This window comes from Sceloporus occidentalis, unplaced genomic scaffold, assembly GCF_023333645.1.
Source record: "Sceloporus occidentalis isolate IW3139 unplaced genomic scaffold, rSceOcc1.0.p SCAF_15, whole genome shotgun sequence".
Classification (NCBI taxonomy): Eukaryota; Metazoa; Chordata; class Lepidosauria; order Squamata; family Phrynosomatidae; genus Sceloporus; species Sceloporus occidentalis.
In genome coordinates, this window is record NW_028316995.1 from 12,401,597 (window position 1) to 12,427,758 (window position 26,162).

A 26,162-nucleotide genomic window follows, 5' to 3' on the forward strand; every position below is an offset into this window, starting at 1 on the left:
CAGCACTGCAGGGGACCTGAATCCTCCTCTCTGGCAGCCGGTGGCAACTTCTGCTGCTGCCCGCCATGGCTTCAATGACAGAGCCCCGGCGTGACATGACCTTCTGGTGCGCCGTCATAGAAGCCTTGGCGGAAGTAGAGGTTGTCTACGTGCATCGCGCAGACTTCCACCGGCTGCCTCCACTATACACCAGGGAGTCTGAAGCACGGGAGGCAAGTCTGGGGGTGCAGTGGCATATCTGGGGGTATAAAGCATATCCAGGGAGCAGATTGACATATGTATAAGTAAGGTGCATTATGAATTAAGGGGGGGCTTAAAATGGCTATTGGTTTTCCAAATATCTGTTTGTGTATAACTTATCTTGTCAAAAGCCGGACTAACTGCATAATAGATACCAAAAATGTTAATACATGTATTCCTGTTCATTAGGTAAAATACTGTCTTACCATTCCACTGTGTATTTTTTTCATTGATATAGCACTGAACTATAGGGGTGCGGCCTATAATCGGGCCAATACAGTAATTATTCAAATAACACGCCACACAAATAGTGAATTATCTTTTTTTATTATTTCTTCACAGGGGAGGATAATATTGCACTTAAAATTGCCTTCAACATTAACAGTAAATTGTTTTCATTTTATCTTTATGTATTGCTTCCAAATACTTAGGGATTTTATTAAATATATTCTATAGAGCACAAACAAACCACAATACTGGAAGGTATTTGGCTCTGAAGGTGACGGAGCGTTGGACTCATTCACATTTACTGTACATAATCTATAAAATGGGCCGAGGCTCAGTGGTCCAGGATACGCAGGTTTCCGGACACGATTTTATTTTCTAGTACGGCTCCAGGAGGGATGTCTATCCTGTCACCGTGATTTGCAATTATGATCACTGTGCCCTGGGAAGCGAAAGGAAACAAGATTAGCCGAGCCAGACTTAAATACATAGCGAGGGTATTTATATAAAACAGTATAATAATTAAAAAAATGCATATAGTTACATTGTCATGATGACCGTCACGCTACTATCCAAGTGTTCATTTAAGCCACTGTGACACAGGGTTATATCTAAAGCCTAAACATCTGGACGTAAGGCTGACCTTGTACTTAACTAGCTGGGCAGACATAGATCAGGCTGAATACAATGCGTAGGTCGCATCCCTCCACATACCGTCTGTAACTAATTGTCCCACACAGCTCAATTCCCCTTTATTGTTTTCTCCTTATGGCTAATGCATGGAGTGCGTTCAGCCAAATACCTCCTGCTTGTCAGTGCGCATGCACGCTATACTCGCCACCAGCAAGCTCACCCGAGACTCCCAGGGGCCCCTGTGCACATACGCAGAAAGCGCTCCTATTCATTTTTTGACAGTGATCTCTAACCTTTTCTTGAATGCTTTTACTTTCTCACGCAGGTTGAGGAATGCATATTAAAGTATTTACAAAGTACAACATTTTTAATTGAGACACTAGACTTTCCCTTTAAGCCTACAATGAGCGATTGTTTCACGGACTCTTCTGCATGACATCACAGTTGTGTTAGTCGTTTGTGGCTTTCTGCGTCCATTGTTAGTCAAGGTCCACATGACCCTGTGTAAACTCTGATCATATGTAACCTGATAGAACAATCAACACAGAACACCTGGTACGTGTGAGGCTGGGTGACACTTTCCCCGACAGGCTATACACACCTTTAGAGCAACGTTTTTGCCAAATGTCACGTCTCCGGACACTGTGAGGTGATCCAGTTCAAGCATGTCTGGTATACTCTCAAAACGCTTCAGGTAGTCTTGAACCTAGAAGCAATAAAACAATAAATAATTGCACAATATTTTTATATTAAACACAAAGGAATATTTTATTGCTTGAATTCCAAACAGCAAAAGGGGCAGACGAAATGGAGAGTGAGTGGGGGCCGGTGGATTAAATGCACAAGGACTGTGGAGTATACTGAATTTCTGACGATGGTCATCCTGATAAACCAGTCCTACTTGGTTAAGCAAACGTGCTGTATATTTCCACCTCGGCAGAGCCACTCACAGAAAACACATCATTAATAACTTGATTAACCCTTTGAATACAGGGGTCAGCCATTTTTTTTGTAGTTTTGGCATAGTTAATTATATATGTATATTTTTGTCATTTTTTCATATGGCAAACAAAATTTTTAAAAGCCTCTACCCCCTTAGTCAATTTATTATATATATATATATATATATATATATATATATATATATTTTAGTGGTACACCCATGCAGATTGTATGTAATACAATATAACTCCACCAAAAGTATGTGGACACATGGACTACAGATCCCATCAACCTTAGACAGAATTTTGAACATTCTGGAAGTTGTAGCCCTCAAAAGCAGGTGCATCAGAGGCGCAAAATGCTTAGCAGACCTGTTTTTGTTTCTTTGATAATTTAATACCATCTTTTCTACCCCTTGTCTAAAAATAAAAACTAAACATTATATGACCAAAAGTATTGGGACAGCCCTCCTAATTACTGAGTTTAAGCCATACTCAATGCTGACAGATGTATAAAAAGAAGCACATAGGCAGCCGTCTCCATAGACAAACATTGGCAACAGAATTGGTCGAACTGAAGAGCTCAGTGACTGTGAACATGGCACTGCCACCTGAGCCACAAGTCAGTTTGCGAAACTTGTGCCTTGCTAGATCTGCCCCAGTCCACTGTAAGTGCTGTTGTGAAGTGGAAGTATCTAGGTGTAACAACAGCTCAGCCACAAAGCAGTAGACCAGGCACACGTAAAGGGTGTAAAAATCACCTGTCTTCGGTTCCATCATTCACTATAGAGTTACCAACCCGCCCCTGAAAGAAACATCAAAAGATCGCTATGCACAATGCCAAGTGTCTGCTGGAGCGGGGTAAAGCACATCACCACTGGACTCTGGAGTAGTAGAAGCGTGTTATCTGGAGCGATGAATCTCTGGAACGCTACCTACTGGAAGGCAATGTACTGACTGTAAAGTTCAGTGGAGAAGGGATAACGGTCTGGGGCTGTTACAGTATTTGGGCCTTTTAGTTCCAGTTAAGGGATAATGTTAAGGGATAATGTTACAGTATACAGAGACATTTTACACAATTGTAGGCTTCCAATTACGTAGCACCAATTTGGTGAAGGCCGTTTTCTGTTCCAGTAGGACTGAGCCCCTGTGTAGAAAGTCCGTAAAGACAAGTTTGGTGTGGAGGAACTCCTCCGACATCAGTGCCTGACCCACAAATGCCATTTTGCTTGGGAAGGTGGCAACTCCATATTGATGCCCATGGTTTTGAAAGGTGTGGTGATTAGATGCCCACATAGTTTTAGCTATAATATATATTTCCTCACCACCAATAAGATATTCTAGCTACAAGTATAAATATGTCTATTGAAAGGAACCACTGCCAGGAGGCAATAAACACACATGTACCGGCCATTAGCCGACACGTACAGCCTGTTCATTACGAAGGTACATTTTCTAATGCAGCAATGACTGTGGTCAGAAAGCACGAGAGACACAGACGCCTGTGACTAATTACGCAAATATCTCTTAGTTTATATTGTGGTTAAAACATTCATAATGCAATACTCCGGGACGGGAATACGTGCAGAGAAATTCTATACTTCAAGCTTTCACAGATGGATAATGCGCTAACTAGAGTATTACCCACAAGCCAAAATTCCTTTAAGCGTTCATATAGCGTGTTCAAAGGTATTAACCAATTGTTTTGTGAATGTAGGAATGATGTCGAATCATAAGTTTGGTGCCATCCAAAGAAAATGTCATACAAAAAATTAAATAAAAAAATCCCAATATACAATTATCAGTGTCCATTTCATTAAGTCCTAAGAGGACTCATGCTTTAGGGTCTAGTTGTTACCTTAGTGAATGAGCTTCCCAGTTTAACCAGAGGCACTGTAGGGAACTCCCGCTTCTCACTCATCGTCAGAGAGCCAGCGTTAAGGCTGTACAAGTTGGACATAACAAGGAGGAGGTCTGATGTGGTCTTCACGGGAAGGAAACGGCTTCGGGGAACGTTGATACCCAGTGAATTCTCAAAGCTTTTGATTGCTGCTCCTACAGCCGTCTCCAATTGTATGACATTTAATCCTCCATCTAAAGTCTGCGGAGACAGGGGAATATATCAGAAGTAGATTAAAGCCTCTTCCCAAGTTACCTGGTTCATTATCTACAAGCCTTACAGAACGTTTCACTTGGTAAAGCAATGGTATATAGGTCAACAAGGATTTCACCTGCTTACCTTGGGATTTACGATGATTTCCATATCCAATTCATTTGCTTCCTGCAGCCTTTTGATAGCAGACAATGATATCCACAAATTATTTGTGTTGAAGATCTTAAACTTGGACACGGATTTAAACTCATCAACGTGAGCTTTCGGGACTTGTGCAATTTCCACCAGTCTCAGTTTCCCTTCGTACTGAGTGAGCGTGCCACCCTGTAAATCAGAGCACAATACATTGGTGAGGAAGCAGGTTTGGAAACCGGATTACAAATACATACCATGAAGCGCTCACAAAAAGCAGTAAAGGTGTACTTAGTTTCTTTGTTTGTTTTAGACATGGCTTCTCCAACTTGGCTTTTTTTTTTTATATATATATATATATATATCATGACACGGTATAATATGTAATCTGCTGTTGTTCATCTGAGGTTGTTTTTACCTATTTTGAGACCTGCTAAGGAACAGATGATCGTTATAATGTTCGGATGTGTAAACCAGAATTGAAAGAGGATGTAGTTTCTTTTTTTTACACTACTGTATATATTAAAGCTAACCATCACTGACCATTGGGAATTCCAATAAAAGAGAGCAGGATGAGGATGTAAGTCAGCATTTGCCTGTCCCAATAATGTACAGTACTTTGGTGAGCAAGGCTACCATTGAAGCTTTGACAAACCAGTAAATTGTATGCTTTACATATTCACTGTGTAATGTGCATGTAATTTTAGTTTAGCTGAACAAATATAGTGTAATAAAGTAAAGCATTCACCTTCACATCTGCCCTTGTTTTGTCTGTAACTTCCATGACAAATTCACAGCGCTTCCCGTTTGGTGGATTCATAAGGTGGTTGAGGATGTGGAGGTCCACTGTAGCTCCGAGATTGTCAATGTTGGAAACAAAAATATATTCCTTCCCCTCTTGTAAGAATCTGTCCAAAAGGCCAGAATTATAAAAACTGGCATAGATGTCGCCGTGACCTGGTGGATACCAAGTCTCCGCATTTTCCACAGAATATGACAAATCCTTGGCTATTGGCAGTAATGACTCCTTATTAATCCTTGGATACCTGTGACAGAAAATGTGTGAGTTCATTATCCACATACTCCAAAGACACATTGGGGGTTATTTATGAATGTACCGCACAGGCCCACAATACAGTATGTGTAATCCCCTTTATGAGTGGTGCATTACCCTATCAAACATTCAAGTTCCCAAGAGGATGTCAAATTCTGCTGCAATCTACAATCATGTGCAGCGTGAGGAAGAGGATTGCTTTGTATAGCAGGATCTTGCTAAATATAATACTGGGTCAATATAGCTGAAATATCCCATTTGTTTATCTGCACATAAAATCCATTCCCTTTAGAGTGGGATTCTTTAAATAGAGAACGGGATATTTTTTATATATCTCTTGCAATGCACAGTATTACAGTTTATAGTTTAGTTCATTATCCCTCTCCACGTGACACAGAGATTAATTACCTTTGCACAATTAAACAATAGATATATTCTTTCTCTATTTGACTCAAATTTGACTTCAGGTACAATTAAGAGATTTGTTTCAACATTATTACATGAGCGCAGGAAAGTCAAAAAAGGCAATCTGTGATATTTCTTGACATATAAGTCTCATTTTTGTGACCTCTCACTACCACCCAAGGACACGTTTAATGTTCCACAATCTCCTGAGGCTGAAATTGCCAAAAGTCCTTAGAACTGCTTTTGAGAAAGCAGCATTTTAGTCTTGTTCTCTGGAAAGGATCAATTTACCTGCTCTGATTAAACGTATAAATCTTCACCCGACAGTGACTGTATTTCTGGAGAATTTTCTTTGTGTCTTCATCAGTGTTGAAGGAATTCATCAGAACCAAAGGTACTTCTGTGTTGTATGTTACATTTAAATGCTGTTAAAGAAATAAGCAACATTAAAAAAAAAACTATGTGGTTTAATTGATATATATGTAGTCCCAAACACTAGAAAATGTCTTGAGTAAACAGCTAGGGAATGTTACTAAGCCAATACCCCCTCCACAGGTATGCCCTATGAAAACATAAAAAGTCAAAGGATTGTGAGTGGTGGCGTGAGAATGAGAAACGCTAGCCATGTCCTGCAGATACAATACACAGGGTTCTAAGTGATGCAATCACAACAGCGCTATCTACACACACACACACACACACACACACACACACACTTACCTCTATCTGTTTCACAGTGAGATCAAGGAAGGTGTTTTCATTACGGACTCCAATAAGACTTTTTGGGCCCTTACAGCCCATGCTGGTACCCAAACCTCCATTTAGTTTCACAACAACCAGCTTGTTCAACACAGATGCTATGTTATCCGGAATTCCCTTTGCTTTAATCTTCTCGTATGGCTGAATCTTGAAAGGTAAAACAAAAACATGTTAGATGTTGATAGGCTCAATGTATATTATTTGATTGTTTAGAAGCTTAAGTCCAGGGGTGGCTAATTAGAATCATTATTGGTTGGCATGCAAGAACCACTCATTAGCAACAAGTATCACTAATAAACACAATAATTTGACCTCTACATTTTGCTAGCAAAACAACCCCAAGATATATGGGAGCCACAGGGACATCGTACCAACACAACTGAAGGTGTGGGAATGCTGGACAAAACCTTCAGACTGTACAGGGAGATGACTTTGAGCAAAGTTCAGCCTGGAGCTGGTACAGGAACACAGCAAACTACACGGACATCACACGCAACACACAACACGCACAAGTACTGCCATGCACTTATCAAACATGATTGTATAGACACGAAAAGAAGAAGACACAGTCACTATGAAATACCATCTAAAATCCCTGGGACTTTTTTGAGATGTTTTTGAGACATTTTATGAGATGTCATGTAAACCCCCAAAATAATTTTTGTTAGATCTAAGATCTTAAATTGCAGCAGTAGCCACGTGTAACATTTCACTGCAGAGGCGGTTATGTCTAAATTCACGGGGAGGTTTAAAACGGAATGAATGACAGGCCGATTAGTACAGACCTTCGTACAGATAATATAACTTGGCACAAGCACACGGAGGCTAATCTTTTCATCCTGTGGCATCAATACCAGTTGCTTTCTTCCTTTAATCATTTTCCCAGACATATGTACATATTTTTACACTTCCATAACTAAAACTACTTAGGTTCTACCAGAGCAGCAAAGGAATGAAGCTTTCACACCCAGTTCCACTATGTCATTACATAGGACTGTTCCTGGACCATTAGTCAGTGTGATGTTAAAGAACATTTGGCAGGATGAGTATTACAACTTAATCCATCTAAGACAGGGGAGTATCTCGTGAAACCTGATCAATTATGCTCACAAAATAACTGAGCCACTCTGTAAAACATTACCCACACATTGTCTGAAACCGCGTCATAGTCACGCTCTAAAGAGACAGTCAATATTTCTTTTATACGACATAGCTTGACATTCCCCTCCCCAGGTCAGGAACGCATGTTCGTATAAACAGCTGGAAGGTGTGAGTGTTCCCTTAAAACCTATGAGCCATACTCCAAGAGCAATTGTTGGACACGGAGCAAGCAGCAGAAACATTACATTTATTTCCATAGTGACTGCTTAACATCTTTATCCCATTACACAGTGCTGTGAAAAATGATTGGGTGGTGTAAATAATAATTATAATAATAATCAGAACTTTACATTAGAAAAAGACCTTTATTTGTCTGGTCTGCTTGGATTGAAAGTGACCAAAACAGTATGACAAACATCCCGTTAATGTCATAAAAATGATTTACTGAAAAACCACCTGTCATGATTAACTCATATAACGTAGTGGATGCATGGAAGGGTAACCCAGCAGAGGTGGTTAGTTTCTTTGTTTAAGCATTCAATTAGTTAATCTGAGGTTAATTTAATGTGTTTCTTTGTGAATGCCCTCTGTATCTGTTCTGGCTAGAGGTGTCATCTTCCCAAAGGACCCCTGTGGTGATTCATGGCCTAACAGATAAGGACCCTGAGTTATAGGAATTCCATTCCTATCTTAAGTGGGGGGTTTCCATCACCTTTACCCCACCATAACTTATTGGCACATCAAAGATGGGACCCGATTCTTGGGGATGGTGTCATATAATCAGTCATGTGGTCAGAGGGGCGTTTGCTTGAAAAAGTCTGATTTAGGGACAAAGCAGCGACCTCAAAGCAGAACTCCACGATATTCTGTGATCAGAACAACATCATAAGAAACCATCTGGACTTAAGGAGTTCCCACAGGCCTACTTATTGGAGAAACTCGTGAGTGAGGGTCCTGTGTTTAAGTCCTATTGTTTTTAAGAACTGTTTGCTGTTTTACTTTTATTTTGTATGTCTTGTTTTTTGTAATTCTGGCACTGTGTAATCTTTGTCTTTTTGTTATTAAAATATTCATAATCCAAGTCTGTCTTTGGGCTCTAGTATCGATATCCACAAACCCTAAGAGAGGATAACACGTTACCATATTGTTGTTATTACGTTTTACAGGATATATATATATATATATATATGTTAGTTGCCCGGGGTGGGTTGATATATATATAGAGATAAAGGTTCTAATTCGGATTTCTCACGAATCCGGTATCAAAATCGTGAGTGGTGGCAGACTACCTGGGGGGATACAGGCAGGATTTGGGGGTTAATTTGGTATAGCTTATGCCTTGTTAAGGGGTCAAGTTAGTAAATCCAGAGGCCTGGTGCTATTAACCCCTTCATGCCCACGCCCTCCACACAGTCACGGCTTGGCAAGTAGTCCTGACCGTGACAAACTTGGTGGCAGCGGTGGGATATCTAGAGTTTTTTAGTGCTATTTATATTGCCCGGTTTGGTGATTTTAGTACTAGAAGAAATTACATGGGTTTTGTGTAATTTCCCAAAGACATTACTCAGTGCCTAATTACAGACATACAGTGCAAAACAGTTCGTTCCTCTCCCTTTTATTTTTCTCTACCATACTGCATTATGGAGGCATATCGACGACAGCCAAAAGAATCTCTGGAGCTGGTTTGTCAAGATAGGAATATACAAATTTTTGGCAAAAGCAAAGAGCAGCTGATTTTGGATCTCCTGGAATATGATAAACTCTGTGCAGAGCAGGCCATTGGAGCAGATGTGATTTTGGAAGAGCCTGTGGATCAAGGATGTTTTCCTGATAAAGTTAACGCCTTGAGTGTAATGGACTCTGAGTTACAAGTGGCACTAAAAGATCTGGGGAGCGTGGATCCTCAGCTAAAGTTCAACCTGATTCTGCAGTACAAGGAGAGAGAGAGGGAGGCTGCGGAAAAAGAGAGAGAGAGGGAGGCTGCGGAAAGAGAGAGAGAGAGGGAGGCTGCGGAAAGAGAGAGAGAGAGGGAGGCTGCGGAAAGAGAGAGAGAGAGGGAGGCTGCTGAGAGAGCTGCGGAGCGGGCAGCTGCTGAACGAGAAGCTGAGCGGAGGTACCAGCTGGAACTTCTACGGTTAAAGCAATATAGTCCGTCTCCCCAAAGCATAGTTAACGGAGATGGATATGCTAACCGACCTCGCCTGGAACACTTTCCAATGCTGGAAAAGGACACTGACTTGGATGTGTTTTTGAGAGGATTTGAGAAAGTGTGCCGGCAGTACCAGCTGCCCAAGGAAGAGTGGGGAAAGTATTTAACCCCACGTCTGAAGGGGAAAGCCCTGGATGTGTTTGCTTCCTTACCAATGGAAGTTGATCAGGACTATGAGGCCATAAAATCTGCCTTGTTAAAAAGTTTTAACCTCACCCCTGAATTCTACAGAAAAAAGTTTCGAGAGATGCAGCAAGCTACATCGGACAGTTGCACCGAATATGCGGGACAGCTTCGGACTATTTTCCGGCAGTGGACTGGAGGCCTACAAGTTACTACATATGAGGCTCTGGAGGATCTGATGATTTTGGAGCAGTTCCTGAGGACACGAAGTCCGGAGGCCCGAGAGTGGATTCTGGACAGAAAACCTAAAACCACGGCAGAGGCGGCAGATCTGGCTAACGATTATGCCAACAACCGTACTCCAACAATAAAGCGGGTACAAGCATCACAAGGACCATCTACCTGGAAAGGAGCAGCCTACCAGCCACCAACTCCTAAGCCAGCCCGGAGATTATCACCAACACCTTTCCTAGCCAACAGAGCAGGGGCCACATCGGGCCAGGGGGATACCCGCCGGTGTTATCAGTGTAACCAGATTGGGCACTTGTGTGCCACCTGCCCTTCTAAGAGACCATCTCCATGGACAAATGGAAATGGAGGTACAGCTGGGGGAGCTGCACCTGTTTTATTTGTGGCTAGACCAAAGGAGGCACAAGGAGACAATTTGCAGTGTGTAACAGTTGGGGAACACCCAGCTGTCTTGTTTGTTTCCAGGTTTCAGGGGAATGAAGAAGAGAACCTACAAAGAGTAACTGTAGGTGGCCGTGTGACTATGGGACTCAGGGATACGGGGGCTGCTTGCACTCTGGTGCGGCCTGAGATGGTAAAGTTGGAGGATCTTATCCCTGGGAAGACCATGTCCATCCATGGAATTGGCGGGGTGCGCCCTGCAGTGCCAGTGGCACATGTGTACCTTGAGTGGGGTGTGGGCAAGGGTTTGCGGGAGGTGGGGATATCCGAGGATATTCCTGTTAATGTTTTGCTGGGCAAGGATCTGGGTCGACTTGTTTGCCAGTATGCACCAGTTGAGGAAACCTGCAAACCTGGAGGGCTGGTAGAGAGCCCTGTCCAACCTAAGGTACTGTCTGAAACTTTGGGAGTAGTGGGTAGCTGGGAGGGAGCCCAGAAGGTAGAGGTATGCCTGTCTGAACCAGCACCCAGGATCCTGTCTCCTGAAGGGATGAAGGGGGATGTGCACCAAGGGACCACACCTAGCGAGCAAGCTCTAGGGGAAAAGTGTGGTTTGACCTTTGGAGGGGCAGAGTTTCAGGAACAGGGAGTCTGTAGTGGCTCTTCTGGTTCAGTGCCCCCTGATACGGAAAAGCATAGTGTTACTATGGGTGATCAGGTAGCCAAGGGATTCGGGCATGCTGGGGATACTTCGGCCAAAGTGTCTTCAGAAGTTGTATGCCCAGAAGGTATTATCCCTGAAAAACTAAAGGGGACTGGGGATGTGTGGCCAACCGTGCCTACAGCACCTGAGTATTTAGGTTTGGGTGCAGGAGAAAGTATACATGATATAGGGGTGTCTGCGGATATTCATGTTACTGACTTTCCTCAAAGGGAAAACAAGAGATATATGGAATGTGATGTATCTGTGTGTCAACAGCCAAAACCCTGCTTTCATGCTCCAGAGGAAATGCTTCATTTAACTCTTAAAGTGCTGGAGGTTAAGAGGCAGGAAGGGGGTAGTTTCTCCACGGTGCCTAAGACCCCTAAAGCTGTACAGTCTGGAGATAAGGAGGAGGGGGAGGAAAATTCACATCTTGATATCCCTTTTGTGTGTTCACTGAGTGGGCAGTGTGAGGGGCAGAATATTTCCCCTGTAGCTGTAGTGGCATACCAGCAAGATGCTGGGGCAACAGCTACAGAGGATAATATAGTAAAGGTTGATGAAAAGACAGCTACATTGACCAGTCAGCAAGAAACCCTTAGCCCTGTGAGTGTAGGTGAAGCGCAGAGCCTGGGATCCACACAGGAAGCCCAGGACAATGGACACCCGTTTGCTGTCTTGCTTGGGAATGGGCAGCGTTTAGCTATCCTAACCAGGGCAGAGAAACAAATGGATGAGGCCTTAAAACATCCGAGTAAGTTATCGCCAAAGGAAGAGGCTTATTCAAGGGTTGGCAGAGAGTGCTTAGCTATGGTGTGTGCTTTGCAGGAGTTACGGCCATGCTTGTATGGTTGTGACTTCACTGTTATAATCTATCACAACCCTTCTCTTCAGGCAGATAGAGTAGATGGGAAGTTTAGCAAGTTGCTCAGATGGAGTCCCGTGCTGACAGTTTGTCTTGTCAGGGGGAGACTAGGATTTAGGCAGACATAGTAGATCAGCGTGTGCTGACCTCCTCTGTCCACCATCTTAAAGGGGGAGGTGTCATGATTAACTCATATAACGTAGTGGATGCATGGAAGGGTAACCCAGCAGAGGTGGTTAGTTTCTTTGTTTAAGCATTCAATTAGTTAATCTGAGGTTAATTTAATGTGTTTCTTTGTGAATGCCCTCTGTATCTGTTCTGGCTAGAGGTGTCATCTTCCCAAAGGACCCCTGTGGTGATTCATGGCCTAACAGATAAGGACCCTGAGTTATAGGAATTCCATTCCTATCTTAAGTGGGGGGTTTCCATCACCTTTACCCCACCATAACTTATTGGCACATCAAAGATGGGACCCGATTCTTGGGGATGGTGTCATATAATCAGTCATGTGGTCAGAGGGGCGTTTGCTTGAAAAAGTCTGATTTAGGGACAAAGCAGCGACCTCAAAGCAGAACTCCACGATATTCTGTGATCAGAACAACATCATAAGAAACCATCTGGACTTAAGGAGTTCCCACAGGCCTACTTATTGGAGAAACTCGTGAGTGAGGGTCCTGTGTTTAAGTCCTATTGTTTTTAAGAACTGTTTGCTGTTTTACTTTTATTTTGTATGTCTTGTTTTTTGTAATTCTGGCACTGTGTAATCTTTGTCTTTTTGTTATTAAAATATTCATAATCCAAGTCTGTCTTTGGGCTCTAGTATCGATATCCACAAACCCTAAGAGAGGATAACACGTTACCATATTGTTGTTATTACGTTTTACAGGATATATATATATATATATATGTTAGTTGCCCGGGGTGGGTTGATATATATATAGAGATAAAGGTTCTAATTCGGATTTCTCACGAATCCGGTATCAAAATCGTGAGTGGTGGCAGACTACCTGGGGGGATACAGGCAGGATTTGGGGGTTAATTTGGTATAGCTTATGCCTTGTTAAGGGGTCAAGTTAGTAAATCCAGAGGCCTGGTGCTATTAACCCCTTCATGCCCACGCCCTCCACACAGTCACGGCTTGGCAAGTAGTCCTGACCGTGACACCACCGAATAGCAACAGAGATATCAAAAGAAAATGGAGCAGAAACTGTTTTTAATTTAAACTGAATTCAATAGGAAAAGTGGGGCAGAAATATGCAGAGGGCACGAAACTCGAGCAGGCAAATGTTCTCGGTGGGTGGAGGGGATGTACGGAGCAAATCATAACATCCCCGGCAACTGCGAATACAGCCCGAGTAATGACAAGTAATGACATGCGCACAGATTGCAGATAAGTTGCAACTCTACTATGGAACTTTGATATGCATTATGAAGGGTCCAGCCACGTCAGCATCCCATATACCTGCACTCACACTGCATTAGAAGCCTATAATATGACACCGAGTTACCTATGCATTAGGCTGGACCGGCTGACTCCTATTTATGGGAGAAGCTGACTTGGGCTGGCCCTTTATAACGATCGGTGAGCCAAAAATCTTCTGCAAAAATATGAATTTCCACAAAATCCCTGTGTCACGGCATAAAGCAAGGGCTGCTTCTGTCTGTGAATTTCATGCTTCCAACATGCAGACCATCAACACCGGAGCCCCGTATTATTTCTAGCTACAGACTATGGGGATTCACAAACAATTGTGATATTGCAGGTTAGTATTGTGACTTCTCTCTAAATACACGGACCTACTGGACAACCAACCGATTATTAACCAAATAAACCTCCAGCGCTATCCTTAAAAAGCCTACCGCCTTGGTCACTATAATTGATCACATATTAAACTTGCATAACCATTCCATTTACTTTGGGAAAAGTTCAGGGCTAAACAAACAAAAAACAACCAGTGTCTGAATAATTCACAATAATTGCAAATGTCTATTTGATCTGGAACATTAAGTACCTGGCTTACAGCTTCACACAAAAGAGGTCCAGGAGGTCGATTCTAAGAGCACTAATGCATGGAAATAACCAGCTATACTGGAAACGCACATAGTTTCAGGTTTAAATTAGGACATACTTTCCAGGAAATGCGCACCTTCTACAGCATATCAGGTATACCCAACAGCACCGAATTCACTATAGGCGATCGGGTAACTCCATCCTATTGTCTGCTATGGAGAATATTCTGTATCCATCACCAGTGTCTCGCTGGACACTAAAGAATACAGATATTTACCTTGGCCATCTGATCAGGAAGGTGCGCGCCAAGCTTCACTCAAAGATCTTGTAAAGTATGAAACGCCTTAAGAATGTGTGCTTGTCATTCACATGACTATACCTCATCCAGGGACGAACCTAATCTACTCAAACGTGGCATCTTGTGTACGGCGGAATTAGAAATTGGTTATTAATTATCGTTGATGCGATATTTTGAGAATCTAGTCTTTTCACAAGCATATTCTTTAGAACTATGAGCAGCACCGCTTTTTATGCAAAAGGAAAAAAGTACAGGCATGAAGCCCTGCAAAATCAGCGACCCGATAATTGCGTAACTGTATGGTAAGATGGAAAATCTCTAGAAGAAAACAGCACAGAAAGCAGAAGAGCGGTGAAAACACATAATCTGTGACCAACTGGTTCGATGGAATAATTCTTAACTCAAGAGGTTAGGGGAATATCACTTCACCCACATCGACGCTGCTGACGCAGTCATTTTCCATGTTAAGTCACCTCTAAAAACACCATGCAAGATTACACCGTTCTGGACAATTAACTACCAACACATAAGGGAACACAAAGGTGTTTAATTAGGAGTAGGCATGCTACTAGCCCATCAGAGTGCCTTATGGGTTATATGTATAGCTGATACTGTATTTGGCTGTATAGCTTATCCTTTGAAATTGTAGGGCTACAAAGATGCGTAGGGGAAAATGCCACTAGGCTGCTTGGCTTTGAAAAGTCACTACAAAAAGCTTTGTGTATAGCGGTTCAGGTGGCATTTGAATCATGGTGGGACCATTAAGTCATCTTTCTATGCAGTGACATTTCATGAACATGTGTTAGTGTTAGGACTACCAAGAGGCATGAAAAAGGTGTGCCTGTTACGTATGGTATTGAAGCAGATGATCACATAGAAGGAATATAGATTATAAATATATACATAGACACACACACACACCTATTTGGGGAGTGTCCTTTTAGTGCCGGATGTGTTTGCTATCATTTATGCTGCCTTAGGGAAAAGTGGGGTGTAGTTCTGCACGGCAATTTATGACTAATTTACAGGAACCTGACAGACATCAACTGATGAAACCCTTTAACATGCGGGATGAGCTGTCACTTATACATCATCTGGCCAACCCAGACTGCTGGGCAGGGGCCAAGAACAACGGGAAGCCGAGGCAGTGTCAAGTGAAAAAAAAAACTACTGAAAAGTCACCTTTGAAGTTAAGGTTTCAATGATTCTGCCTACACTATAATGGAGATGTGACATCCCTCGGTATAAAGTACCCATCCATTTGAACCACTGTGTCGCTATGGAGTCTGCTACAACGTGAAATGAACCGCGCTGTAACTTACCACGGCAGGAATATCAGTGTTGGAGATCTTTTATCAGCATTAATAATAATATAAGCATAATAATTAGCTAGTTAAGAGGAGGTTTTCCCACTTATAATGTAATGGAAAGTAAGGAATCCGGTATGTCAACAAGACTCACGATGAACTTTCACACATATCTAAGACAAATTGTACAGGATAATTTTATGGGCTGCTGCTCCTTAACCCCTTCAATCCCCTATAGACGTACCGGACGTCCAAAAAACGCCCACTAAGAAACCCCTATGGACGCACCGGTACGTCTAGCCCTTCGTGCAGCGTCAGGGACACATCCCTCCCGCTGCTCGTCTGACAGCCTGGACTCCCCCTGGCAGCAGAAGCCAGCATCGCCCCAAATGAAACAGAGGTCTACTAAAGCAAAATGTGAAAATTTCACGTTTGGAATCTATAACGCGCATGGTCCCGTTTGTGCCCTGTAATGTCCAGAAAATCACAAAAAAACTAGGCATGTGGGGTATTTCCGTAATCAGGAGAGGCGGCTGAACAATTTAGGATAGATTTCTCTGCCGTAACACATACCCTGTACAAAAAAATCCTAAGAATACTATAAAATACTAAGACGCGTTGGTGAAAAAAGTGCAGGAACTAATTTCTGTGGCCACCTTTGACAGTGATTGGTGGCCAAATACCTGCATGTAGAGTGCCCAAATACCCCTGATAGGATAGCCTGGGTTGTCTGCTTTACAGAAATATATACCTTTGTGGGTGTTTGTGTTTTATTTGTTTAAAATTATAGTTACAGTCCCATCATACCTAATGTAAAAATTTTACGGCTTTGTATAAAGTAATGTACACCTTATAGTATGTTGCCTATATGTGCTGGAAAAGTATGAAAATTCTATCTAAATTAGGTATTTCTGAAATCAGGACATGAATTGATAAATCTGGATGGAATTTTCTGTCTCTTTACCTAATTTTGTGAGGATTCAGAGGGAAAATGTAAAAAACAGATGTTTTTTTCTAATTTTTGCTAGTTTTTACCAAATTTCTAATTCTAAATTTTCAGCTAATCATCCAACTATGGTATCAAAAGAAAGCTCTATCTCTCCTTGAAAAAAACAATATATAGTTTATATGGGTACACTATTCACAGGAAAAGAGAATCATCGCTGAACGGACATAGCGAAAAAATGGCAAAATTGCTCCGGGCTTTGAGGTACCAAAAACCCCTGGGATTGAAGGGGTTAATTACTATTAATATTTACCAACTGCCATCATTAAAGAAACCCCACCATGTGCTGTATTCAGAGTTTAACGTCTGACTCGCTGTAGCTAAAAAGGTGGCCAGTGCTAAAGAAATGCATTTAAGGTTTTTGGGAAAACTAGTGATACATGCTATATTTCTATTTAGGTGTATAATGCCATAAACTGCCATGTGTTCTCACGTTAATAGCGACTGACACCAATTTAAACCCCCAGCTGTTAAATATTTTGTTAGGAAGAGGTTTGACAAACTATCGAGGATGATGTGTTTACAGAGTAAACAGTATGAAAAATACTGTAAGAATACCAAGCCTTGATAAGAAAACACCAGCTTCAGTAGCCTCTTTAACGAAGGCTTAGAGAAACAGACAGGCCTAAAGAAGCTACATTTCTAGAGATGTGGTGGCCGGCTAAGCAATATATAGCATGACTTAGGTGTTTTTAGGAATGGGATATACTGGGCATGCGCTGTATTCTTGCTTAGTTTTGTCAAAATAAGCTCCAGCCTAATGTCAGAGTTGGCCCTGCTAAGCGAGAGGGAGGAGAGCTAGACCCAAGTCAGAACCGGAAGTGGATTAAGAACTCCAGCCGTTTGTCTATGGCTTGTTAGGTGGCATCAGAAGCAAACCTGGGGCTTTACTCTGCTTCATGCCCAATTCCCATTCACCCACTTCTACATTCAACATCATTTAATTCACTAAAAGGAAAGGAGTCTGACCATAACGTGTTTATCCTATGAAGTCAGCTTGTCTGTACGTCTGCCATATAACAACACAGTTCTAGGGGATATATAAACTCGATATAAGTAATTGTGACATATCCCATGGAAACCAGAAATGCTGTTTGCGGGATATGGAAACTGGTAGGGCTGAAACAACTAATCGATAAAATCGATAATAGATAACGAAAATCGTTGACAACAATTTTCATTATCTATTAGTCGAATCGATTTTTATCGATTATAAAAAGAGGTTTTTTCCAGAGCAAATGCTCTGAAAAACTCCTCTTCTTATATAATCCGACCTCAAACAGAGATCGGATTATAACACTAGAATCCAGATCCCCCGCAACGCTGCAGGGGACCTGGATTCCCCTCACTGTCGGCCGGTCTCTCACTTCCGTCTCTCCCCCCCCATACACCCCTCTGACTCCTCCCCCCTCCCATACATCACTCTGCCTCTCTCCGGAGGCTGTCTGTGCGCATCGTGCAGACCCCCACCGGCTGACAGAGAATCGAGGTCTCCTGCAGAGGATCAGCCTCTCTGTCAGCCGGTGGTGGTCTGCACGATGCGCACAGACAGCCTCCGTTACTGCCCTTCACTTACACTGAGGCTTCTATGAAGCTGCAGTGAAAGTGCCTGTCAGCAACGGAGGTTCACAAAACACCAGGGAGTCGGTAGAGAGGCAGAGTGGTGTATGGGAGGGGGGAGGAGTCAGAGGGGTGTATGGGAGCCACCCTCCCATACACCACTCTGGCTTCTCCCCTTCCCATACGCCACTCTGCCTCTCTACCCGGCTCCTTGGTGTCTTGTGAACCTCCGTTGCTGACAGGAGGCAGAGTGGAGTATGGGAGGGGGGAGGAGGCAGAGTGGAGTATGGGAGGGGGGAGGAGGCAGAGTGAAGTATGGGAGGGGATTTTAAGGCGAAACGCGTCTGCGTGCCGTTTTCATTATTATTTTGTTACACCCAGAAGTTGTCCGCTTGGAGAGAGAAAGACCCGAGAAAGAGATCTTAAATGTAAGCATACCGCACTTTTTTTTTGTAAACGAATTAAATATCTGTACACATTATCTTCTGCCTCTTTGCTTCGTTCCGTGGTGATATCGTGTGGACCGATAATTGGTTTTCGCCTTGCGGCGTTATCGTGTGGACCGATTGTTTTCTACGGGAAGGAGTTTCGGAAGCCTATATAATTCCTTTGGCGGGTGGAACCGTTCGATTTACGCCCAGAAAGTCAGAGCAAACTATAATGCTCTCATCAATGTGAGTGGGATACCGCATTCGAAATATCTGATACAAATTTATTGCCTTTACGGAAAACACTATGTTATCCTTTTTTTCTTATATACATTGAAACACTGGGAGAAAAACCACAACTGAGAAACTGAAAAAAGACAGAACACAGAAACGAAAAATATTTGTGTTTAATATAATGTGTTTGTATCACATTATATTATATATAATCACTTTATATTTTGCCTCTTAAATTGGCATAAATATTTTTGCGCAACACTATTGAATTTTTATTGAGTATGGGTATTGAGTACTCCAGTGTAAGGAAAACCATATGCCAGATTATTTTTTATTCAATAAAGAGCGAGTTGGCAGGAGAGTTTAGCTTTTCCCTGACTTCACTTTGCATTATGAAAAGCCAACCTTGGTAAGTGTTTTCTCATGAACAGCCATTTTAATTATGCATTTTGCAGGGCCATCTTAGATACATTTTCTGGGGATGGCCCTTAACACATAGGGAATTCAGAAAGTTACATACACATTGTATCTATTCCACTAAGTGTTTTTTTACCAAGAAATGTTTTTCTTTAAAAAAGCACCTAACTTTTAGGGTGCAGCCTATATTCGGGTGCGGCCTGTAATCGAGCTGGCCAGCAGCCCTTGTATGTTCGGGCATTAGATCTAAAAATGTGTTACTTCTTTATAAGTTGCATCGCATGTATTGATCTGTGACTTCGGCATGATCACAAAGCACTCAGCTAGCACTGTTAATATTGGCAGCGGGAGGTGCTTCCCCACTAAGTGCTTAACACTTACACAGTCTCTCGGTGTAACATGGCTTGCAACCGTTTAATTGTGCTTCTATCTGCTTCCTTAGATAACCTATGTAAATAACTTAGCGAGATCTCCCCCAACCATCCCATGGAGCAGTGGAGCCCCAGGTCCAGGTTATGCAGCAGAGGCCCTGTCACCTGCCTGGAACAGCCACCCTAGGCCTAAATATGCCACTTCATGCATTTGTCGGTATATATATATTATATATATATATATATATATATATATATATATATATATATATATATATATACACATACACTGTACATCATTGTTTATGTTCAGAAAATATATTTTTACACTGAATGTGAATATTTTTTCTACTTTTTGTTAGTGGGAATTTTTCACTCTGGGACATAAAGCCTACTTATGCGCCTGTGAAAAGGACTTCAGTACTTTGTTTCATTTTTATATTCCCCTCGGATTCTGGGTTCAGGCCAGGGTTGGCATACATCCATTCCTTCAGAGACATGATGGAACACAACAGATGTGGATTTACTGTGCTGTTTAATATTCATAGGAGTAGAATGTTTCTTGCTAGGAGAGGAGACTTAAGGCCGGGTTCTCTTGGAACATAGTACAGATCCCCCCAACCAAAGGAGATCAGATGATCCATGGAGTCACAGACGCAAGAAAAGTTTAATACATAACAGACACTGACTCCGAAAAGGATAGAGAAAGCTGTGCCTGTTATGCCAAAGTCAATCTTCAGTTTGTCACAAGGAAAACTGGCCTTGGGAATTATTACATTGGCACAAGGCTTCTTATTCAGAAGTCCAGTTCCTTAGCTAGCATAATGGCTGTGTGCCCATATGAACCATGCACCCTCCGTGCCCCGTTTATCACAAACAAGAAGATGGTATTCTTATTCTGTCTTTACTCCACAGCAACACTTGATTTCTGTCAACCCTTAAAATAACAGCACATTTTTGGGACTACTCTTTAGAAGATGATACTACTTTTGGAGCGGATGATATTATATCTTGTAGCCTTTGCTTTTTTATTGGATCTCCAACAGCCTCCATACTGTGTTATTCCCAGCACGGTGTCCTTCTGAGACAGAGCTCTGGGATATGATGGCACCCAGTAGAGGTAAGTCTTTGGCACCTAATACATCACTGGTTGGGTGCACTTAATTGTCTTGCGGCACAAATGCAGGTGCTTTTGGATTGCAAGAAACATGTCACAGTTCTTCAGGGCTTGGCTAAAAATATAAACGCTCCCACTCTGCATTGATATTAGACATGTTCATTACCGCCTGTGATTTGCTGTATTACATACGAACCAAAACATAGTAGGTTTATCAGCTGTAAATCATTTACCAATATTAAAAGTACACACTAGTACTACACTAGTAAATGTTTATAGAACATGTTTGCTAACACATGTATTACAGTTTTCCCTTTGCTTACAGTGTTTGTGGGTTTGTAGAGACCCTACTGACTAAGCCAGTGCCGCCATGAGAGCTTTTCTGACTCAATATCACCTAAGAGCTGGGCCAAGTATTGGCTTATAACCCCCCCTACCCAATCACAGCCCATGTGAGGAGGTGAGTACACCAGTGTAGGATTGTGGGTGCTCATCGTCCCACCAAAGGCTGGGCCCATGCAACCATATCTCCTCATAACATACAGCTAAAGGGAAAACAGAATTTACATTTGTCAGCTTCATTTCTATGGTGAAAACAACATAACATAATATGCAACTGTGACGCTATGGAGAAGAATTTGCATATAGATCTATATTCTACAGCAGGCACAGCTGGACTGAAAACTCTCTCAAAACATCTACTTGCAATATTCCTGTTCTTTAAAATCACCTTAACGTGTTCGCAAATGTTTATTGATCTGTCCTTTGAGTGATGAAGACTCTGAACTTGTGGGTAAGGAAGGCATAGTAATTACATTTCAGGCCACCTAGATGCCAAGGAACAGGCCCTGACTGGCCTTCTGGTACACTGGGTAATAGCCATTTCTCCAGAACACCCCCTTCCCATATCTTATAAGAGGCACACTACAAAAGCTTTCTTATGCATTAAAGTGCGTATGATGGCTGGAGTGTCCCTTTAAAAATTAGCACAGAGGGATCAAAAAAGGGGGAAGGAGTCTAAATTAGAAAATAAATTGGGAGTTATTTTAAGACTAAAATAGATTAAATATGCAGACTACTGAGCATGTTTACACTAAAACCAAGTGTTGTAAGTCACATAAAACCACAGTCTTAAGGGAACACACAAGATTAGTGCAGCTGCATTTCCTGTTAATTGCATCGGGTACAGCAATAAAGTGTAACACAATGTAACAACTCACAGAATCCTCCGGTGGTCTCTGAATCTTTCCCCAATCAACAGATGGGCCTTTTTCTTGCAGGAATCTATGAAACAAGCTCTGGAACCCATCAATATCTTTCTTAATGTGCTGCAAGAAAAGACAAGGACATTTAAGAAAACATACAGAGATGGATTAATAAGAGGCACTGCCCTAGGCCCGGCCAACGGTTTCTCCATCAGAACCTACTTCCCTACCTTTGTGCCTAGTGTCAGGGCATGTCATATCCCATATCCATAGCCCTGAGCCTCAGAACTACAGAGTTCTATGTTGGCTAAGCACAGGCCTCTGCGTTGTAAATAGGCAGGTAAGATCCCTGACCTCACTTGCTGACCCATTGTGTTGACAAAGGATGCTAACTGCCCAGCAGGATAGTCTACACGTGGTCAAGCGTACTGCGGCCCTTTTGTCCATAGGGATCTAGTCATTCTCTCAACACTCCAACTATTTTTAATTTATTCCATGCCACTCCCATTCTTCACCAAAATCCCACCCAGAACCTGGCCCATAAATCTGATCACTGAACCTATGGAAGATATCCTCAAATGCAATACAAGCATCCACACACAAGGGATCACATTCTCAGACAAGGATCAAGGAAGACCTAAAAATCATATGTACAGACATCTAATGGGGAAAGGTTGATTTTATTTTTTTTCTCAATAAATGTATGATATTTATTGATTTGTATAGCGCCATCATATTCCGTAGCGCTGTACAATGGGTATACAGGAGAGAACAAATAGTACATAAAATTTTTCACTTACAGAAACAAAAAAGGTAAGGTAGGCCCTCCTCAAACAAGCTTACAATCTAGAAGAAATGAAACATGAAACGATGTTGTCATTAAACTATTACCTCTAGTTCTGATTCAGGAGCTGTAGATAATATCCTTTCCAGGTCCGCCTTCATGGCCTCCTCCAGTTCCTGCCGGATGGCTTGTTGAAACTGAGACACCCCGCCGGCCGACATTGCTTTGCTTAGATCTTAAAAACATAAACAGAACTATTACAAAAAACTGATTCCATGAGAATGTGTACAAACAATGCATATTAATAATCAGTATATTTGGTTTTGATATTAGATGGCTACGATCTCCTGAAAATGCGTGTTAGAAATAGTTACCAAAATAGGTTATGCCACGTATAGAACCAAAATACAACCTGTACAGTGTGAACAGAGGACAGATTGCAAAAGTAGAAGAGATTAAAAAAAGTTTTATATTTATTACGGGACAATGCATTACACGACATTCATTTGGTTTAGGAGGCATGTTGAGGACACCAGGGCAGGTCTGGCAAATACCCTATGTTGTTCTCTTGGACTGTAGATAGAAACATAGAATTTGAAGGCACCAAAAACCAGTTGGCCCATCCAGTCTGCCCATTTTTCCTGATGCAAAGACCCAGACCTTAATCAGTCCTTGGTCTCGTCTTAGATTCAGGATATCTTTATACCGATCCCACGCATGTTTAAGTTCCCTTACTGACTAGGTCATAGAGCTGAGCTGTCATATCAACATCTTGTTTAGATGTGTTAAATTGCACTTCCCTCCAGCTTTTTAACACAAGATGGTATCCCTTTATAACGTAATTTTTATTCTACCACTGAAAGCAAGTTAAGAAAATAAATACATTCTGCAACACGTTTTAAGAGCATCCCACAATTTGGGTCATATAGGGTTTCAGAAGACATACAAAGCGAAGATAATTTTCCTGTCTCTCTAATTCCACTCTCTGTGCTGAAGCCTTCTATAGAAGTTGGGTTTTTTTGGGTCATAAGAGCTTATCATACGGCGCTTGGGAATTTTCCAGGTCACACAAACCTTTGACAAAGGGTTATAAAACAGCATCGTCCATAAATCGAACTTGAAAGACAATGCTAGGCCAATGACACTATGAGCAAGAACAGTAACGGGAACCGGGGAAATTAGATATATAATTTATAATACAAAATTATATATATTACCCAAGAAAGGGTCTGTGACCAATACTAGCAGCTAGGTGTTCCTGGTTCTGACAAGAACAGCACTGCAGGTGCTCCATTTTTGTATTTTTAAATCTTTGTCTCCAGGTTGCACGTCCTTAAATATATACACACACAGTTTCATTTACATAGTGGAATTATGATGCGACTCGGACAGAAGTCTTTTTAACCACCAAGGTTTCAAAGACAGGAAGAGGAGACTTTCGTTTGTAATCAGCAATGCCAGCCACACTAGTGTGAACGTCTTCTATGCTAGGGTTACAACAGGAGGGCCAGGGGCCAAAGAAAACCAGAGGCATGATGGCATAGTTGTCAATAATGCCAGTTTAGTTAGGACTCTCCATAGGGGGACACCTTTTGATCAGTGTCATGACTTTTGGGACTGCAGGTGCATGTGTTAAAGGGCTATGCACACAGGGTGTGCGGCGACATGTGACGTTACACATATACTGTGCATAGGCAAGAGGCGTGGGATCAGGGAATTGCGTGAGCGGGGTGCGCTGCGATGATATAACACCGCTATCAGAATAACGGGGCGGCAGTGTCATGACATGCAAGCATTGTTGGTGTATGAATATTGTCTTTCCTATTTTGCTCCAGCAAAGGAAAGCTAGAAGTTTTATTTCTGCTGTGATCTGGTAATGAAGGGGGTGTACAAAAACACAAAGGGTGATTCAGACAAAGCAATGGTTTATGAAGATACATATTTTACCTCATTTGGCTTCTCTTAGTCAGGGATCAATCACCCCATAGATGACCGCCTTATGCGTCTCACGGCCAAAGAACGGTGCTTGGCTATAGGCACGTTGGGCATGAAATCCTGATCCCTCGCTGAGAAAAGCCAAATGAGGTAAAATACATATATTCATAAACATTACCTTGTCTGAATATTATTTTCTCTGAAGTCGTGGACCCATTTTGAGGTGCACTTAAGGGTTAAAGTGCGGCGTGGTCGAGTAACGTGTAAGCTGTGGATTACATGCGGTGTGAGCCGAGGAGTAACACTCTTCAGCTTTGAATTTTGATTTGATTAAATATCAATCAGCCAAATAAAAATACAAACAAGTCCTAGAGGAGAAAAACAAAAGTCCCAAGCTTTTACCTCAAAAATACCTGGGATAAGAATTAGCTCATTCGTGATGCTTTTAGAAGCAGATATGAGAGAGCGCAGTGACAAGAAGTAACAGGTGAAAACCGATTTCACATCCAGTCGCTGTGCTATTTAAACCTATAACATTTAGAAGCCAAAAGCTACGTTTCCAAGGTCAGAGACCTAGTCCAGTAAACGCATTTCCACCAATACGCCACGTACCGTGTCCAGTGAATACTAATTTAATGGTTATCCGCATACAGTCAGATATGTGAAGTGACACAGGGACCAAGAGATGCTAGAACACTGGACTTTTCACTTATCAGAATTCTCCCTCCCCGTACGCACAGACGGTCCAGGAAGCAATGGCAGATTTTTCCAATAATAGGCACTTTACAAGTTCATGAGACAATATTATATCCCTATAATACCCGAGGGTGAATACAGTATCTAGTGCATGCCATGGAAAGCACATAAGGCAACCACATGGCAGCCTCAACTGCCTTAGGATGATAAATGAATGTATCCAGGAAATAAGGTGACATTCCATGGCATCAACTAAAAAATATGAATTTAATGAGAACTGACAATTAAATAATTTGTTTGAAATTCTGGTTTAAAGAGAAAAAGGGACAGTATTATTCAGGCTCATACTTCTATCCAGTTCCCAGTAATTAAAACAAAAAACAAACAAGTTGCCCTTTGTTGATAAGAACATACACGGCACTAGTCATCCAGTAATGGCGTAGATGAAATGCACTCCATTGGGCGTCTACAAATGCACCCAAAAATAATAGTATGACTAAAAAATGTATACTTGCCAAACTAGTTGGACTGATGAAGAATTTGAGCAGTTTATGAAAACTTCAGCTTTTGAAACAAACACACCTACATATTAGTGACATGCCACCCCACACTCCTGCGGATGACAATGAAGTCACTCCAGCGTAGCAGTAATCTATTTTA

At 41.9% G+C, this 26,162-nt stretch overlaps 1 protein-coding gene across 1 annotated transcript; it reads right to left on the reverse strand.

The window, feature by feature from the left end:
* Positions 1 to 799: 799 nt before the first annotated feature.
* On the reverse strand, positions 800 to 23,092 carry LOC149303258 (UTP--glucose-1-phosphate uridylyltransferase-like). The gene is made up of 9 exons (XM_089481546.1): positions 22,979 to 23,092; positions 22,103 to 22,210; positions 6,464 to 6,649; positions 6,035 to 6,168; positions 5,033 to 5,330; positions 4,279 to 4,476; positions 3,898 to 4,140; positions 1,700 to 1,804; positions 800 to 907 (listed from the first exon to the last, which is right to left on the reverse strand). Exons 1-9 carry the CDS (start codon positions 23,090 to 23,092, stop codon positions 800 to 802), a joined length of 1,494 nt encoding a protein of 497 aa, XP_089337672.1.
* Positions 23,093 to 26,162: the final 3,070 nt, after the last annotated feature.